This window comes from Ambystoma mexicanum, chromosome 14 (genome assembly GCF_040938575.1).
Source record: "Ambystoma mexicanum isolate Mex_15411 chromosome 14, UKY_AmexF1_1, whole genome shotgun sequence".
NCBI lineage: Eukaryota > Metazoa > Chordata > Amphibia > Caudata > Ambystomatidae > Ambystoma > Ambystoma mexicanum.
In genome coordinates, this window is record NC_090940.1 from 620,640,536 (window position 1) to 620,658,850 (window position 18,315).

Here is an 18,315-nt window from a genome sequence, read left to right on the forward strand (position 1 = left end):
TTTATTTATTTGCATTTTTAAAGTGCCCACACAGCCCGGGGGCATTGAGGCGCTGTTACATAATTTTGTTGTTGTTGTCTTAGTTGCATATTTATAATGCGCTTAAATACCCAGAGGTTTCTAAGCATGGACCCGGGGATCTAACCTGTGTTGCTTCGTGTCGTCTTGCTTCCAAGGCGAGCATGTTGCCACTGAGCTATCCTCCCGCCTATCTATCCTTATACTATAAGGTGTCCCTACTGAACAAATCTCACTAAGGTGCTCATCAGTGAAAGTCTCAAAAAAGGAATCAGCTGCCATCCAAACTGACCCTATATGACCCTATCACTGACTTAATAAATAAGGACAGGAGAATGACTCCCTTCTCCTGATGTTTGCTTCTAGCAAATTTCAGTTCAACAGTTTATCCTCAAATACTCTCTGGAGACTGCTTTTATCAATTCACACTCTTCATGCAATATATAGTTCTGTTATTTTCCTGTTTTCCTTACTCCTTTCGTTATAAATGATAATGGTTTTCTCGTCCCCTGGTAGGGTTGTCAAACGTTGACAAGTCTCTCCTCTGGTACTTTCTCTGGTTCTCGGCCGCTCTTCTGTTTTTATTCTTTCCTGCTTGATCAGAGTATGAACATTCCATTACTGATTCTCACTCTCCCTCCTGGGTATTAACGTGATCATTTTCTCTCTCACAGTATGAGTGGTCCAGTAACGATTCCCATTCACTTATCTAGATATCACTAATATATTCTTATCCTTTACTGAGACGAATATAAGCCTTCCAGTAATGATTCTAGTTTGTTTCCTTGGCCTTTAATATTAAGTCTCTTTATCTATACTGAGATGAGTTTGAGGATTCCAATAGGGATTCTCGTTCCCTTTTCTAGACATCAATATCCTATGAACTTCTCCTTCACTGGGACGAGTATGAGCCCTCCCAGAATGATTTTTGTTTGCTTCCCTGGAGTTTAATATTATAATCTCTTTGTTTATACTCGAATGAGTATGAGCATTTCAATAGCGATTCTTCGTTCCCTCCCGGGTCTTCCGTCTTCCCTGTTACCTTTGGCAACGTCAACAAGTTCTCGATTCTCTCCTGGTCGTCTCTTCAGTTTGTCCGGTTGGCTTCTGCTGGTTCCTTTACGTCTCTCTCTCTCCATGTCACCGTAGTTGCAGCCATCCGGTTGTTCAGTTATGGTTGTCCAGTATCAGTAAAGCGGTTTACAAAAGCACATACTGGTATTTTCTTCACAGGAACTTTATAGGATATGTCTAAAAAGATAAAACTGGTATAGTCTTAAGGGAGTTCTTCACAGGAACGGGAGTCCTTGTCCCCAAATGAGGAGTCAATCCCGGTGAAGTCCCACTTGCCTGGACCCCTAGGGAGGTTGTTGCAGAGAGTGCTCACAGGCGGGGGTTCCCCTTTGGGGAGAAGGGACACATTCCCACAATTGGTCACACTACCCATCAGAACACTTATCTTGGCTGGCCCATTTGTTTCCCAGAGGGGGCGTGGAGGTGTGTTCTCCATGGGCAGCGGTCAATGTTTAGTGATGGTGGTTCAATCCCGCCATTCAGTATCTTTCAGGGGAACCCTGACTTTTATTTCAATTATATTTCACAGGGGACACTTCCTTTGGTTTCCCTTGTGTTTCTGCTCACTCTCTTATTACCTTGACTTTACTGTGGAAAAATGACCCAGTCCCCTTTTCATCATTGCATACGTCATAAAGGCAGATACACACAAGTTAATATGCATTCTGTCTATGGCAGATGCTTTGTGTGCTGTGTAAGCAGCCCACAATATGGCGACATATGTGACTGTTTTACTTAAAATTAGGTGAATACTTCCAATGAAAAGAAACATTATAGCTTCCTTGAAACCCTCGAACTGCAAGCGGGACAGCTGCCCTGCACAGATCATAAAAGATGCAGCCAGGGATCTTTCCCCCTTCATCACCAAATTAATAAATCTGTCATTCTCCAATAACACGGTCCCTAGCAATCTGAAACAATCTTGGGTCCTACCTCTGTTAAAAAAACAAACCCTTGTACCAGATATACCCATGAATTATTATATGACCCATTACCACGGCCCCTTTCTTACTAAAAATTCTTGACAGAGTGGCCTATTTACAAATTCAGGATTACCTCGAGACTAACCAATTACTGGGAATTCGCCAATCTGGCTTTCGTCCTCAACATGGGACGGAAACGGCCCTTGTTGACCTCAAAAGCCAGATAGACGAACTCAAAGATAAAGGTAAGGCTGCCATCCTTCTTCTCCTTGACCTCTCCGCTGCCTTTGACTTGGTTGACCACAAACCACTTGTCATCGGAAGCACACTTCTCCCACTCTGCGGTCACATGGATCCAATCCTTCCTTGATAACAGGACCATGCAGGTCTTCTCACCCCTAGCAGCGGCCGACCCCATTCCCATCACTTGCGGTGTCCCACAAGGATCTTGTGTTTCACCCACTTTGTATAATATATTTACAAAGCCCCTATTCGACAAGCTGGACCATCTGGGTGTCACCTACACCAACTACGCAGATGACACCCAGATACTCCTCACCTTATCCGGCAATTACAACGTGGACGCCAACCGGATCAATTAAGTCTTCTCCATCATTCAGGCATGGATGGCCACACATGGCCTCTGCCTGAATGATGACAAGACCAAACTGCTCCTTGTCGGCTCACCTAATACCATCCAGAATCTCAGCACTAGTTACACCAGCTTCGCCATCGTTGGTAACACCATTCCCATCGCTAGGAGTGTAAAAACTCTTGGTTTCTATCTAGACACGAATACCAACCTCGCCAAACAAATTAGAATGACCGCCTCAGCCACTGCTTACAATGATAAACTAATTGGGGTCTGCAGACCTTTCATCTCCCCCAACAACTGCCTCATTTTAGCCAGAGCACTTATACAATCCAAACTGGATTACTGTTATAGCCTCTATGTAGGTGCCTACAAAGTGGTAATTAATAAACTGCAAGTTCTACAAAACGATGCACTCCGTGCCGCCCTTAATATTCCTAGAAGAGAACATATCTCGGCCACAAGAATTTCTTGCAAATGGCTCTCCATCCAACAAAAAATAGATCTCAAAATTATCTGCCTCACCTACAAAGCTCTCAACCACCTAGCCCCGCCCTACTTAACCAACAAATTCACTGTAAGACAGAACACCAGGACCACCAGATCCTCCAATACTTTACAACTGACGGTGCCCAAATACTCCCTTAAAAGAGCCGGTGGATCCAGCTTCCCAGTTCTAGCCTCACAACTGTGGAACACTATCCCATTGGATATCAAATCGACCCCTACCTTCCAACCTTTCAGAACTAAGGTCATCACTTGGTTACTCAATAAATAACCAATTATGTTTGTATGCCTAATGTATGATTGCATCTTTACTATGTCTGCTTGTCAGTATCTGCTTTCTTGTAACTTTACATATGCTGCACAAATGTACAACTGTTCCTTACCTTTGCCTGTAACTTGATACTTAAGCGCCCATATACCCCTGGGTCAGGAGCGCTATATAAAAACAAATAAACAAACAAACAAACAAATATAGGCAGGTGTTTGACCCTTGTTGCTGCCTGACCTTCCGTTTTGAAATGATCAGACCTGACACATTAGCTGTGCAGAGGAGCTCCAGTATTGTGTAATGGCATGTGATGCGGCACTATAAGATTTAAAAAAACACCTTTTCCCTAATGGTAAATACTGGGCATAATCGTAAAAATGCCCCCAGTTGACAATGAGAACCACTTTACTTTTTACTCTGTGAAAATGTTATGTACTCCACACTTCTAAAGGAAAGTAAGGAAAAGGCGAAACCATCAGGGAAAACAAAGACCATCCCTAAATTCCAACATGAGTTTTACCCCGCTTTCCTCGCAACCCACTTTTCAACAACCCTACATTCAAATCCCTTTTCCTGACAAAAATCTAAAACATCTTTATCCCTTTTTTGTAGAATACCACAATTCCCATAATCCCATTCCCTTATTGAAATACACAAGGACTGGGACGAAGAAGAGGCAGATGGGAGTCATGGGGATTACCCACAGGAATCCATGGGCAATAGATTCCTATGGGCAGTGTACATGTTGTCCCGAAAATGAGGTCAGGTAGAGGCAGGGATTGACAACTACTCACACCTGACTCCAAACAACTCTGGCAGGGAGTATAAATGCAGCAGCCAGAAACAGCATTTTGAGCGAGCTGGGGATGCTGAAGGGTGCCGAGACGCCAGAGGAAGACCATTGTCACCAGAGAAAACCTGGAAGAGGAAGCACTGCTTGGACACTGGACTCGGGAGCACAGGGGAGGCTGCAGTGTGGAGTGCAAGCTGTGCCTCCAGGAAGCCAAACAAGGGGTAGGTGGGGTTACCTGGTGGCACCCACATCAGAGCTCCTCCCCTGGGCCAAACCAGAGAGCCCAGACCTCTGAGGGGCAGGTGGTGGGACCCTGACATCAAGCAGAAAATCAATTTTTGCTCCTGTTGCTCCCAAACTGTGAGAATGCCATTTTTGGGGATCTGAGGAACTGCGAGCAAAATATCCAGAAGTGCCTTGGAGTCCAAAACTTTAGACTTTGAAAATTGAGAGGTGTCTGAGCCTGACTGGAGGATGGGGGGAGAGACCCTTGTTTGAACACTGAGGAAAGAGAACCCTAACAACGTTTGGGGAGATTGGAGAGGAGCAAGGTAAAGCACACAAGGAAGCAGCAGTTCCAAGATGGCAGTTTAATACAAGGCGAAAGACGGCAAGACCGAAGAGGATTGCAAGGAGGGAAGTGCCCTTAACCTTTTCAACGAAAGACTGTTACTTTCATGAACTTTCGAGAATACGAAACATAAGACCAGGAATCGGGGCATAGGAATCCTGTATTGTTTGTCGGAGGCACCCGTGGCTCTTCTGCATCGATAGTCAAGGCGGGGAGAATCGTTGCTGCCGTGGTAGTGTCCTTGGCCCCAACAACAAAGCAGCGCCAGTGAAGTCAGCACAGCTGGTGAGTTGGGGAGATTGATACCAGACCGGTCTGTGTTGAAGGCAAGGTTTCAAACGGCAACATTGTATAGTGAACATTTTATTTACTCCACACTGCTAAAAGTAGGGCGTAAAACACTCCCATCTCAAAATGTCATATTGAGTACTTTGAGTATATATCTCCATAGGTATATTATGTAGGGTTATGGGGAGTTGATATGGTGCATCAATAATAACATATATAATGAATGACAAATGGGCACAGTATATCGTTAGTGATAAATAAAATCCTCAAACAACGCGACTGAGGAATGCCTTCTTTCTCTGGAAAAATAAATTACCTTTGCTGTTTTCAAAGTTTCCTAGTGTTCTGGACCAGGTCCCATAATGAAATTGCACAAACACTTCTAATGTTAACTCTACACCTTATTAATGAAAGCAGGCCCTTTCACAGATCACTGTGCATTGTAAAGTAGCGCAGGGCATTTTCCCAAGATTTACTCTGTGGCCGTTAATTCAAGTGGTCACAAAGTGACCGAGGCAGCAATCCTGCCACAAAAGTACACACGCTTTAAAATAAAGCTATCTTTACAAACTTGATCTCCAGTTTCTTTGCCTAGTTGTCCAGCAGAGATTTCCAACAGGATGTGCTCTTTCTCCCATCAACTATTAACCCCTGATTATCTGCAAAGTACTGGCAGTGGGGACATTAACGAGATGTGGGTGGAGGTCGATTTGGCACAAAAACAATGCACTGATGATATTGGACGTTAAACTGTTAAGAACTTGTATTGAGCGTGCGTAAGGATCAACAATTGTGAATTTAAACACCACAGATCTTCTTCCTAACCCTCCTCTCTTGCTCTGAGGTCGATGCAAATACACAATCAATTGCCTTGTACTTTAGAGACTGCTTTATATGACAGAGGAGGAAGCATAGGAGTCAACTAAAAGGGAAGCTGTATCTTGATTCTTAAAATTTCAGTAAGCGATCATTCTTTATCAGCCCCTCCATATTCCCGGTGTCTATAGGCTGCAGTACTGAAGCCCCTGTTATCTATAGCTGCAGCATAGTCTCAGATTATCTATTAGCAGCAACCCCTTGTGTCTATGCAGCTGATGGTGCATTGACAAAGCCCCTGTAAGAGGGAAAGGCGGCGTTACACCATTCGGAGGGTGCCAAAGTGTGGCGGTTATATCCAGGGACTCCTCACGTACTTCTCTACTCGTTCCCGCTTTTTTTTTTTACCCAATCCCTGGCAGTGACTTGCCAAGTATCTGCATGCCAGCCTAACACTTATCGTATGCATTATACACAGGGCACTTCCATAACCAATCCCAACAAGAACGCCCACCCAGGGCATTGCAGCGATTGAGTCAAGTGCAGGATTCCAGACTGTCTTCCATGATCTGTTCATGTACCGCTTATCCCTTTTTGTTCCTTAGGTGGAGAGATTCTGGATGCAGAGCAATGCAGTGGTCTGCGTCCTGGCCGGGGTGGGACTCGCCTCCCTAACTTCCCTGGTGGAGCAAGCATTGAAGGAAACCTATGCGATGAAGTATGTGGAGGGGTTTGCTGCTATACTTTTCATAACATACCAACTTCATTCCAATTACAGGTAATTTCTAGAATTTTAGTTGAAACTTGTCATCGCAAAACTGGTGCGCTTAATACATTTCTTGCCTTGATATTGCGAATTGCGCTTGGTTACCCTACTGTGTTTGTATCACAAACTAAAGAGCTTCCTAGAGTGGTAGGCTATCTGTTCAGTGTTAGAAATGTGTTACATCATTTTCCCATGTACAGGTTAATACTGACATACAAACTGCAGACTACGATTATATTTCAGTTGTTCTATTGGTTGGGGAAATGACTTACTAGAGATTGAGTTCATATTAGTAGTAGGCAATGGATGGAGGAGGAGGCATAGAAGAGTTCCTGTACACCGCTGTCACGCAACTCTTTCCTTGTTGTAGTTGAACCCAAGGCACTGTTATATAAGCATTGTTGGTGCACCAACACGTTCTTAATAAAATATGGTAACTCTGGAAAGGGCATTTCCGACCGTATTTGCGGGAGGATAAGTAGAAGGGAGGCTAAAGAAGAGAAAGGACACTCTGTTCATAAAAGAGGAAGACAATAATTAAATACTAGACTATAGATACAATTGAATTATGATTGTGTGAAATGGGGTCAATTAAGATTGCAGACTATTAACATAAATAGAATATAGTAGTGAAAAGAACAAGTTACTTACCCTGGGTAACGTTCTTTCGATTGGGTGTTCCTCCCACGTACTCCTCACCTTATGATAACTATCTCTCCAGCTTTGCTGCTTCGGAAGGTATTTTCAACAGACGGCGCTATATGCAGTGTCATCGAGTTGATGTCCCTCAAGAGCCTCCGTTCAACGTTATCATCAGTATAAATAGCACATTCAGCGCCCGTTGGCTTCAGATCTGTTTTCCCCTTTTGAAGAAGAATTACCAGGCGTCCCCAAGACCGTAGGCTCACAGAAAGCGTAAAGTGTAATAACCTGTAAATTGTACGGTGGAGTAGGCTGGGAGGGACGATGAGGAATACGTGGGAGGAACATCTAATCGAAAGAACATTACCAGGGGTAAGTAACTTGTTCTTTGAATGGATTGTGTTCTCCCACGCATTCCTCATCTTATGATAGACTCCCAAAACAGTAATAATTTGGAGGTGGGAGTACCAATTAAATTTAGATCTTATCATGGACCGAATGGAGGATAGCTTTTGCAAAAAGTCCTCCCTGACTGGAAGATGAATCCAGACAGTAATGTTTTACGAATGGATGGATAGGCGACCAAGTGGCAGCTGAACAAATATCCATGATTGGGACACCTTTTTGAAGAGAGCAGAGGTTGGCATACCCCTTGTGGAATGAGCTCGCTAATCTGTAGCATTCGCCAATAGCCAGGTTGATCCATCTGGATATTGTTTGTTTAGTAACCGCAAGGGCCAATTTGGGACCAGTATAGCCGATAAAAAGTTGGTCATCTTGGCGAAATTTCGCCATTCTGGATATATAAAAACTGAGAGCCCTTTTTGGTTCCAGTCTATGTCTCCACCTCCTTTCCTGGATGAGGAGGTGGATAGAATGTTGGTACGGTAATATTCTGTGACAAGTGGAAGTCGGAGACTACCTTCAGTAAAAAAGGCTTTTCCCTGAGAGTAACTTTGTCTTTATGGAATACCGTATCAAGAGGTTTGCAAGAAACAGCCTGCAACTCGCTTACCCTGTGGGCTGACGTTATTGCAATAAGCAAAACGGTTTTTAATGTCAAGAGTCTTAAAGTACATGAGTGTAAAGGCTCAAAGGCAATACATATTAAAAACTTTAACACAAGATTGTGGTCCCATATAGGTACATTAAATGGAATAGGTGGGTATACATTAGCAAGGCCTTTCAAGAATTGGACTATCGGAGGGATCTTAAAATATGATTCCTCCTCGGAGAAGCGCTTAAAAATGGAAAGCGCTGCTAGGTAACCCTTAGTTGTTCCAATCCGGAGTCCCAGATTTGCTAAATGTAACAGAAAGGAAAGCACCATAGGTGTGTCACATAGAAATAGAGCCACATTCTTATCCCTGCACCAGTTGCTGAACTTGTTTCAATGCCAACGGTACAAAGATTTAGTTGCTGGCCTTCTGGCCGAAAGCAAAATCTCTATTACGTCCTCAGGGAGGTCACAATCCTTGTATCTCAGCCTTTCAGAAACTATGCGTGAAGGCTGAGTGGCTTGACCTCTGGATGGAGAAACCGACCTTCCTCTTGCAAGACAAGATCCTCTTTGTGGAAGACGAATTGGAGGGCAGATGGTTATGTGCAGAAGGTCTGGGTACCACGTCCTGCTGGCCCAACCCAGAGCAATCAGGAGCATGGATTTCCCGAACGTTCTCAACCTCCTGAACACATGAGGAAGGATGGGGACTGGAGGAAACGCATACAGGAGTGGAAATTCCCAATCCACAACAGACACATCTCCTAGGGCTCTGGTGGGAAATTCACTGCAGCAGTACTGTTCACACTTCCGATTGACACCGGTTGTGAACAGATCCACTTGAGCGGTTCCCCAAAGGGTGAAGGTCTCTTGAAGGACTTCCTGACCTAGTTCACACTCGTGGGAGACATCCGCCGCCGTGTTCTGCTCTCCGACTAGGTGAACTGCCGACAAAGAGATTCCTTCTTGTATTGGCCAGAACCAGAGCTGCATTGCCTCTCTGCACAGTGGTAATCACCCTACACCTCATCTATTGTTGAGGTAGTACATGGCCACCATATTGTCCGTCATTATCAGGACATTCTTTCCCTGTACAGAGGGTAGAAAGGCTTTCAGCGCTAGTCTGATCGCCCTAAGCTACAAAAAGTTGATATGTAGTTTGGACTCCGATGGAGACCAATGACCGCTGATTGTCAGATCGTTTTTCTGGGCTCCCGACCCCGTGAGTGAGGCATCCGTCACTACCGTTATCTCCGGCCATGATTGCCAAAACGATTCTCCCTTGAGAATGTTGTCTTTGCAAGCCCACCACAGAATGTCCTGAGCAACTCTTCCCGAAACTTGCAGGTAATCCGACATCTTGCCTGAGAACTGGCACCAGTGAGTCCTGAGAGCCCACTGAAGTGATCTCATTCTCAGGCGAGCCTCTGGCACCAGGAAAATGCAAGATGCCAAGAGACACAGCAACCTCAGAAAATCAAAGGCCGGAAGATACTGAGCACTCTGGAATTTGGTAACCATCTGCAGAATGTGTTGAGCTCTCACCTCGGGTGGCGAGGCTTTTCCCGAGGAATTATCCAGAACTGCTCCAATAAATTGGAGTCTTTGGGATGGTATCATGTGGGACTTCTTGTACTTGAAGGAGAAGTCCAGTCTGTGGAGCAAGTGGCAGGTTACGCTGAGATGTTCCCAGGCTTTTTTGAATGAACGAGCACTGATCAGCCAATCGTCCAGGTAGGGGTAGACTCCCCCCTCTCCTGAGACTCACTGCCATCAACTTGGTGAAAACCCTTGGGGCGAAGATCAGCCTGAATGGCAGAACTCAAAACTGATAATGAGAACCGCAAACCTCAGGTACTTTTCATGCTGGAGATGGATTGGAAAGTAAGCATCCTGAAGGTCCAATAATACCAACCAGTCTTGGAGTTAGAGAGCCTGAAGGAGCTGAGAACTTATCAACTTATCCTTCCTGAGGAACTTTTTCTTAAGTCTAAGATGGATCTCAGTCCTCGGTCCTTTTTGGCGATAACAAAATACGGTGAGTACCAACCCTTGTTCCTCTCCGCTACAGGTACATGTTCTATTGCACCCTTCGCTAGCAGGGTCAAGATTTCCTGCACAAGGAGCGGATCCAGAATTTTGACAGAGTTGTTTCTCAGTGGATGATCCTGAGGCCTTTTTTTTAAAAGGAATACAGTAACCTTGGGCCACAGTTTCCAATGCCCAAGTATCTGAAGTAATGCCCTGCCATTCATTCAGATACTGGGAAAGTCTACCTCCGACCGGGGTCTTGTGGGTCAAGGCCTCAGAGTGGTTTAGCGGCAGCTGAAGCAGCGGCTGAGGGTAAAGTTGCCACTGCTTGGGCTGACTTAGCACCTCTCCCTCGTCCACCACGAGGGAATCTTCTCTGACCCCTTTGACCGGCTTGTCCTCTTCCTCTTCCAATTGAGGAGTAGAATCCAAAGGACATATCCCACCAAGAAGATGAGCCTGAATAGGGTTGTTGAGGTTGTCTAATGGTGGCGCTAAGGGATTTAGCCGTCGCCTTTGAGGTCTGCAGCTTCTCCAAACTCTCATCCGCCTTGCTGCCAAACAACCTTGAGCCGTCAAAAGGCATGTTGAGTATTTTTGCCTGCACATCTGGTGCAAACCCAGACTTCCTCAACCACGCAAATCTGCGCAATACCGTGCTAGCAGCCATGGATCTGTTGATGCTGTCTGCAGTATCCAAACCTGACTGGAGACATTCATTCATTGCCTCCTTACCATCTTTAATGATCGCCAGGAATCAGTCTCTTTCTTCAACTTCTGGGATGTGATCAGCCGCCATAGCAACACAGTCCCACAGGGTAAACGTAAATCTATACAATGTGCAATTCACATTAGTGGATTTCAAAGCCATACTACCCAGAGTGAAAACGTTTCGCGCCCAGGCATCCACTCTCTTGTCATCCCTGTCATGAGGGGTGGATGGGTAAGCTGACTGCCTGGTAGACGTAGCCACCTGAACCACCAAGATTTCAGGTGTGGGATGCTTGGTAAGATATTCCGGGTCACTGCTGGAAGGTCTGCATGTCCTTGCAAAGGTTTTATTTACTGCATCAGCAGTTTCCGGGGTCTCCCAATTAGGGGAGACCTTTGTCTGTAGTGCCATGTGGAAAGGTAAAATTGGGTCTTTCTGAGGACTCCGGTCCAAGATGTTAGTCATATCATCTTGCTCGAACGATATGGTAGTCTTACTCCATCCCATAAATTCAATAACCCCCCCATCAGTTTTCTGTACGATTAGTCAACATGCTCGGAGGGGTCAGGCCTGCAAAACTCTAACTCTGGCTAGGTATCCAAGCTACTAGCTGACTGGAGATTATCATACAAATCTCTTAGCCTGGACTCAGCAGATATAAGTTCCTGTGGCATATTGGGGGTACCAAACTGTAGACCAAAAGTTAGTGCATTGTCATTAGAGGGTTAGACTTCCTCATATATAGCTGACAGAGACTTAAAATAGTATTTTTTAGGTAAAGGATTGTAAACCTTGTCTTGTACTGTCAACGGCTTCGACAATGTCGAAGTAGTCGTCGAAGACTGCTTCGAAATTGGTGCCGTTTTAGTTGGCGTCTACCTCGATTTCGGTGTCGATGACAGGGTCATCGAAGACGTCAAAGTTTTCAATGCCTTGTGCTTCTTTGACGAAAGCATAGTTGGACTCAGTTCTCAACTCGTGGAAGCTCTTGAAAAAAATTTTGTCGGATCGAGAACTATCTCACTGTGACACCGGCTTTAAGCTCAGCTTCGAAGATTTAGTCTTCAACTTTCCCTTGTCGTCCTTATGCGGAGCAACTGGGGCACAGCTCCTTTGCTTTTCATTCGAGGGAGTCGAGGCCGCATTCTCGAATATTCACATTATATTACTACAAAATGCGTCCCACTTAGCAGGGGAATCGGATTTCATAGGGCACCTGCTTACCTCCGATGAGCAATCGCTGGAGGTCGAGGTGACTTATGGCGCCTCTTCTTGGCCTTCTTAGAGGAAGAAGACGAAGAGTTGCGCGAATGACTCCTCGATCGGGACCTTTTTGATTTTTTCCATCAGGAAGAATCCCTCGACTCATCAGTCTTTTTCTCCCTCTTCCAAGATGACTTTGACGATAACCTCCCCACTGACCCTTTACCTCTATGCTCCCTGAGAGCCCTCTCGGTCATCGCCTAACAGGATCCACAGTCGGCGGCATGGTACACGGAGCCCAGACACCACAGACACACGCAGTGGGGGTCGGTAATCGACATTATCGACCAGCAGTCCTGGCACTTTTTGAAACCCGACTTGGGCATCGATGGAGTCCATCAGGAAGAATCCCTCGACTCATCAGTCTTTTTCTCCCTCTTCCAAGATGACTTTGACGATAACCTCCCCACTGACCGTTTACCTCTATGCTCCCTGAGAGCCCTCTCGGTCATCGCCTAACAGGATCCACAGTCGGCGGCATGGTACACGGAGCCCAGACACCACAGACACACGCAGTGGGGGTCGGTAATCGACATTATCGACCAGCAGTCCTGCCACTTTTTGAAACCCGACTTGGGCATCGATGGAGTCGAAGAAGACATTTTCTAATAAAAATCTTTTACTGAAGCGCGCCGTAATTCACTGGAAGCGTTAGCTCGGAATAACAGAACTGAAGCCAACGGGCGTTGCATGCGCTACTTATACTGATGATGATGATGTCGAACGAAGGCCCTCGAGGAACATCGACTCAACAACACTGCATAGAGCGCCCTCTGTTGAAGAAAAAAAATTACAAAGCAGCAAAGCTGGAGAGATATTTATAATAAAATGAGGAATATGTGGGAGGACACAATCCATTCTAAGATAGAATTATTAATTCTGACATTTAGGGTCTGATGTTATAATCGTTCCTAAAATAAATCTGAATATAGAAGTAACTCATTCTTTTTAAAAATGCACATGGGATACAGGATGTGAATTTCTGGGATTAGGTGTTCAAGCCAGGAGGTATCTCATTCAATAGTAGGACCCCCGAGTCCAATGGCAGACCTCCATGCAATGTTGAAAGTGATTAAAATAAACAAGATTACTATCCACGCTCTGCATAGCACATTACCCTTATCCATGCATCAGAATGAGATTTGGGTCATAGCATTTTTTTGCAGCTGCCAGCCTACCTCGTCCATAAGATTGTGGGACGTTGGATAACAGAGTGGTTTCATGTGCCTCTTTGGATACCATATTCAGCTTTTTCTATGGTTAAATGAGGAATGTTGTAATGAAAATATCATGTTGGCACTTCCTGTTGGAAACAACTGCTTACAAGCCTTGTAAGAATAGGTGTGATTATTATTCATGCATTGTTACTCAATTTACAGTAGGAGAGAGGGCTAACATGGCCCTGCTGTACTTCAAACCTGTGACTTCAAGTTGTGCAGAGATCTCTGAAGCCAGAGCTTAACTGACTGAGCTATGATTCTGGTAAAACCTGGTGTTAATAGTTAAACCACTCTCATTTTCCTTCAGAGGGACTATGGACAGGATAATCAAATGATGACATTTCGTTTTATAGATAAAAACACAACTCAAAATCCATAAAATTGATGAGATCTGAGACACCATAACCTAATACACTTTACTGGGAACTGTTAGTTCAAGAAATACACTCAATGATACATTTATTAAAAACATTGACGTCCCCTGGGTCGAAGGTCTACCATTTAGGCATTTTTGAATGTTTGCATAGTTTAATCACCAAAAATGTTGAAACTGTTGTAACCAGTTCCAGTGCATGAAGAGAACCAAATAAGAACATAATGTATAGAATCTATGAACATGGTTTGTTTAATAAAATAAGGATTAACGGTTTTGTGATAATACTGGCCTATATTGCTTTAAAGTATGTGCTTGCTTATTTATTTTGGATCATTTAAGAGCATATTGCAACTTGTAGACAATTTATATATTGTAGGAACCCAGTATGCTACTTGCATTGTTTATGAAGCTGTAATATTCATATCCATCTTCTCAATCTTAGCGATTCTGATGAAATACATGCATTTTTGTTGTTTCCATGTATTAGACATTCTGCTATATATCTAGCAGTTGCATATTTTCATTTCATAATTGTGATGAAAATAATATTCCACTTTTTAACAGTAGTTGAATTTAAGTTCGAAAAGCAAAAATCAAAATACGTAGATATCTTTTAGGAGATGACATAAAGAAATTAAATATGTGATTTCATAAGCCTTTTCGTCCCTGCATCTTAGGAAATACTTGAAGGTGTTAATGAATAATTGTTGCAAGTGCCTTAGCACATCAGCGTTATATGAATGTTCCTCCTCTGCTTAAACAAATTATAACCAAAAAGGTCTAGATTGTCAGTTGAATTAATGGAATTAAAATAGTGACATTAATTTTAATTGCGATTGTGCTGCCCAAATAAATCTGCTAAATACTAAACAATAATATGGTCTGTCCCACATATCAAGTATTACCAGTGGGCCGAATTGCTGCATGCTGTTCCCCGTTATGAGCATACTAATTTAGCAAAATGTATTTTAATACTATGTTGGAACATATTTTTAAGTGAAATATTGTTTCACAATACAAACACAGTATTGTTTTTAATTTTTGAAATGTTATTATTGTGAATTAGTTTCCAAGCAACCTTACACCAAATATACTACTAAAGATAAAATACATTAAATTAGATTTTTAGATGGTAATGGAAACACGTTGAAGCTTGATGGAAATGTTGATACATGGTGTTATTAGGCAATGTCATGCTCATCAGGATTTAAGAACAAAAACCTCCTGGATATGTTCTAAAGAATACCCAAAGAAAGGGAATGGAATGCGCCAGGGGTATGCTTACGAAGCCAGCCGAAGGACCAAGCAGTATTCATGTTATTTGCCAGAGTAAACAATACTTTTGAGTTCCAGGTTCTGAGGTTTCTTAAATATCTAGAAAGGTTAAGATGCTTTTGAAAAATGCTTGCATGAGAGGATAAGAAAATATTGTACAATAGGAGATCCTTAATATACTACATGTAATAACGTTTCTCCTGTAGAAGCTCTATGAAGAGCCCAAGTATCACATTAACCACCACCAGATCTCAACTTTGCCATTATATGCAGTTACTTCCATTGCACAGGACCTCCCTCAAGGATGTTTTGCAACCCACCCCGTACAAGACTCAAAACTATTGATTTATTTAACCTTATTCTACTCTCTGTTTAGTTGTACATCTTAATTGCGTGTTTCTTAGTTTGTTTTACGAACTGCCAAAACAATACTATTGTACATCTTGTGCACGCCAGATATTACATCACATTTACCTTCTTCATCTTTTAAGCGACTGTGACAACAGCAACAATTATGTGGTAGATGCCTTTGCACGAAACCTTCTATCCTCTGTGCCACCAAGTGCCATAATCTTGCTAAGGGGAGACCTACCTGGGAACTCGCTGCGATATCTTCACTTCTGCGAGGGGATGCGGTCTGATGTTTCTTTAGTGGATCAAGAGGTAGGTAATGAGTTTTTGTCAACATTTCAGGGCAATTACATTTTTTTCTTCATCAAGTTTCAATATGGCATACACATAAAGAATATTTTATAAGAGGAGCAACCTTCCTGACATCAACTTAAGTGACTTAAATAAAAATGTGCTAACTGCTTTCATGTGGTTTTATTGATGTTGTTATTCGCTCCACGTCTGCTCCAAGATGGCAGCCTCTCTGCCATCTTGGAGCATGCCAAATCGCAAATCAGGCCACAAATATGGTGACTCCACTAGCCAGATGATTTGGGCACCTGTCTACCTTTACTCTGCAGAGACACCCTCCGCCTACTCCTGCGGCTGACTGCCACCCAAACACAGCCCTCTCTAACTTTCACCTTTCCATCTCCAATACTCTCGACATCCTTTCCCCTGTCATGAAGGTCCGTCTGAAGCCTCCCAAAAAGTGCAACTATTGGTACGTCTCTGATTTAGCGGACCTTAAACGCAAGTGCAGGGCAGCGGTACGGAAATGGGGATCTTCAGGTGCACCCTCTGATAAACTGGCCTGTCGCCTTCTGCAAGGGCAATGTAGACTCTGCATCTGGGTCAAGAAAAGAGTCAATATTCAAGCCTGCATCTCCGCGGCATCTAACAACACGGCCAAACTTTTCAAAGTCTGTAAGGAGCTGGCCAACCCTACTGCAGCCTCATCTTCTATTGCACCCACCCAGGACCTCTGCGGGGCCCTGGCTGCACATTTCACAGCAAAAACACAGGACATTGTGTCCTCTCTATTCTCCTCACCCACTCATACACCACCATCTCCTGGGCCACCCCACCACGCCCCCTCTTCTCTCCTCCCTCTCCCCTGTCACACCTGAGGAGGTTTCTAGACAAGTCCAGTCTATGAAAGCCTCTTACGAACAGGTGGACCCTTGCCTCTCCAAAACCATCAAAGACAACATTGACCCCAGCCTTGGCAGACCTCGGCAACCTCTTCTTCCCCACTGGAGTTTTCCCCACTTCTCTCAAGCATTCCATTGTACACCCTCTACTCAGAAAACCCTCTGCCGACCCTTCTATTCTGTACAACTATCGCCCGATCTCCATCATTTCTTTCCTGGGCAAACTCCTGGAGAAGTTGGCTATCTCTCAGCTCCCCTCCTCCCCCACACCACATATATGTTGGTTATCTCCATGACCATCAGTCTGGCTTCAGAGCATCCAGAGGCATGAAACGGCTTTTCTGAACACTCGTGAAGACCTGCTCTCAAACCTTGACCCTAACTGTCCTTCTGTCCTCATTCTCCTTGATCTCTCCTCTGCTTTTGCTACAGTAAAGCACAACATCCTTATCACCCGTCTGTGTGATACCTTGAGCATCACAGACCAGGCCCTGGCGTGGTTTGCGTCCTTTCTCTCTGACCGTCCTTCCCAGGTGGAACTTGGGTCCTTTCTCTCCGCTGTCACTCTCTACTTGTGGTGTACCCCAGAATTCTAATCTATCCCCCTGGTTTTTCAACATTTACATGGCCCCTTTGGCCCAGCTTCACCTCCAACCTTTAGTGTTATGAGGATGATACACAGATCTCTTTCAGGCTTCCCTCTGCCTCTTCTTCCTCGTCGCTCATTCCAGACTGTCTGTGCGCAATTCAGTTCTGGTGTCCTGCTAATGATCTCTGCCTTAATGCGAGCAAAGCCAAGATCGTCCTCATTGTGACCCCCACTCCTACTTTCCCACTCTCACTCTGGCCGGCCTCCCTTGGTCCTGCACCCCCACCCAACGGTGAGGCAAGAAATCTGGTTGTCATCTTTGACTCTACTCTCCTTCTCTTCTCACATCTCGGACATGTCCAAAAAATCTCACTACCAGCTGCACCTCCTCAGAGGTACTCTACCTTTTCTCGAGTGAGCCGTTTTTCCAAACAGATTTGGGGGTAGATCCTTCTCCTCTGCAGGTGCCTCCCTCTGGAACATCCTCCCTGCCTCTCTCTGCCTTGAGCCAGACCTCCTTAAGTTCCAGAAACTCCTCAAGGCCTTACTCTTTTCTTCCTCTTTCTCTCCCCCTTCCACCTTCTAGCCTCCCCTCTCCTCGCTTCTTTCCCTCTTTCCCAACCTGCTCAGCTCGCTGACTGGTCGCCTGGTGCACCTCTAGAGCCCTACAGGTCCTAGGCTCCCCCGCCAGTCCTGCACTTGCCTCCGGGCCTCTGCACTTTGCTTGGCACTACTGCAATATTCTCCATGAGAGGGGCCACCACTTCTGCACTTAACCCAGTTGTTGTTGTTAGATCATTCAGAATCTTCAAGGCCTAAGAATGACGACTAATCCCTTGTTCCCTTCCCACCTTGAAGCACTTTGAAGCACTTCACTTGTGTATAAGTGCTTTACAAATAAACAATTACCCTCATCACCAGTAAAAGGTGCTGAATGCCCACCTGGTCGATGCCACTTTGTGCCGTTTTTTGGACACAGTCTAATAATTATGTTTGTTTGAAGGCGCTCAATGTATTCTAAGCTCCAGAATGTAGCAAACATGCCCC

General features: G+C 44.5%; 1 protein-coding gene across 1 annotated transcript in view; it reads left to right on the forward strand.

The window, feature by feature from the left end:
• TMEM260 (transmembrane protein 260) overlaps positions 1 to 18,315 on the forward strand; it is a 374,961-nt gene that overhangs the window by 216,916 nt on the left and 139,730 nt on the right. Inside the window, exons 10-11 of the mRNA XM_069638070.1 lie at positions 6,456 to 6,628; positions 15,627 to 15,798. Coding sequence (XP_069494171.1) covers positions 6,456 to 6,628; positions 15,627 to 15,798 — 345 coding nt within the window. The remainder of the gene's footprint in view (positions 1 to 6,455; positions 6,629 to 15,626; positions 15,799 to 18,315) is intronic.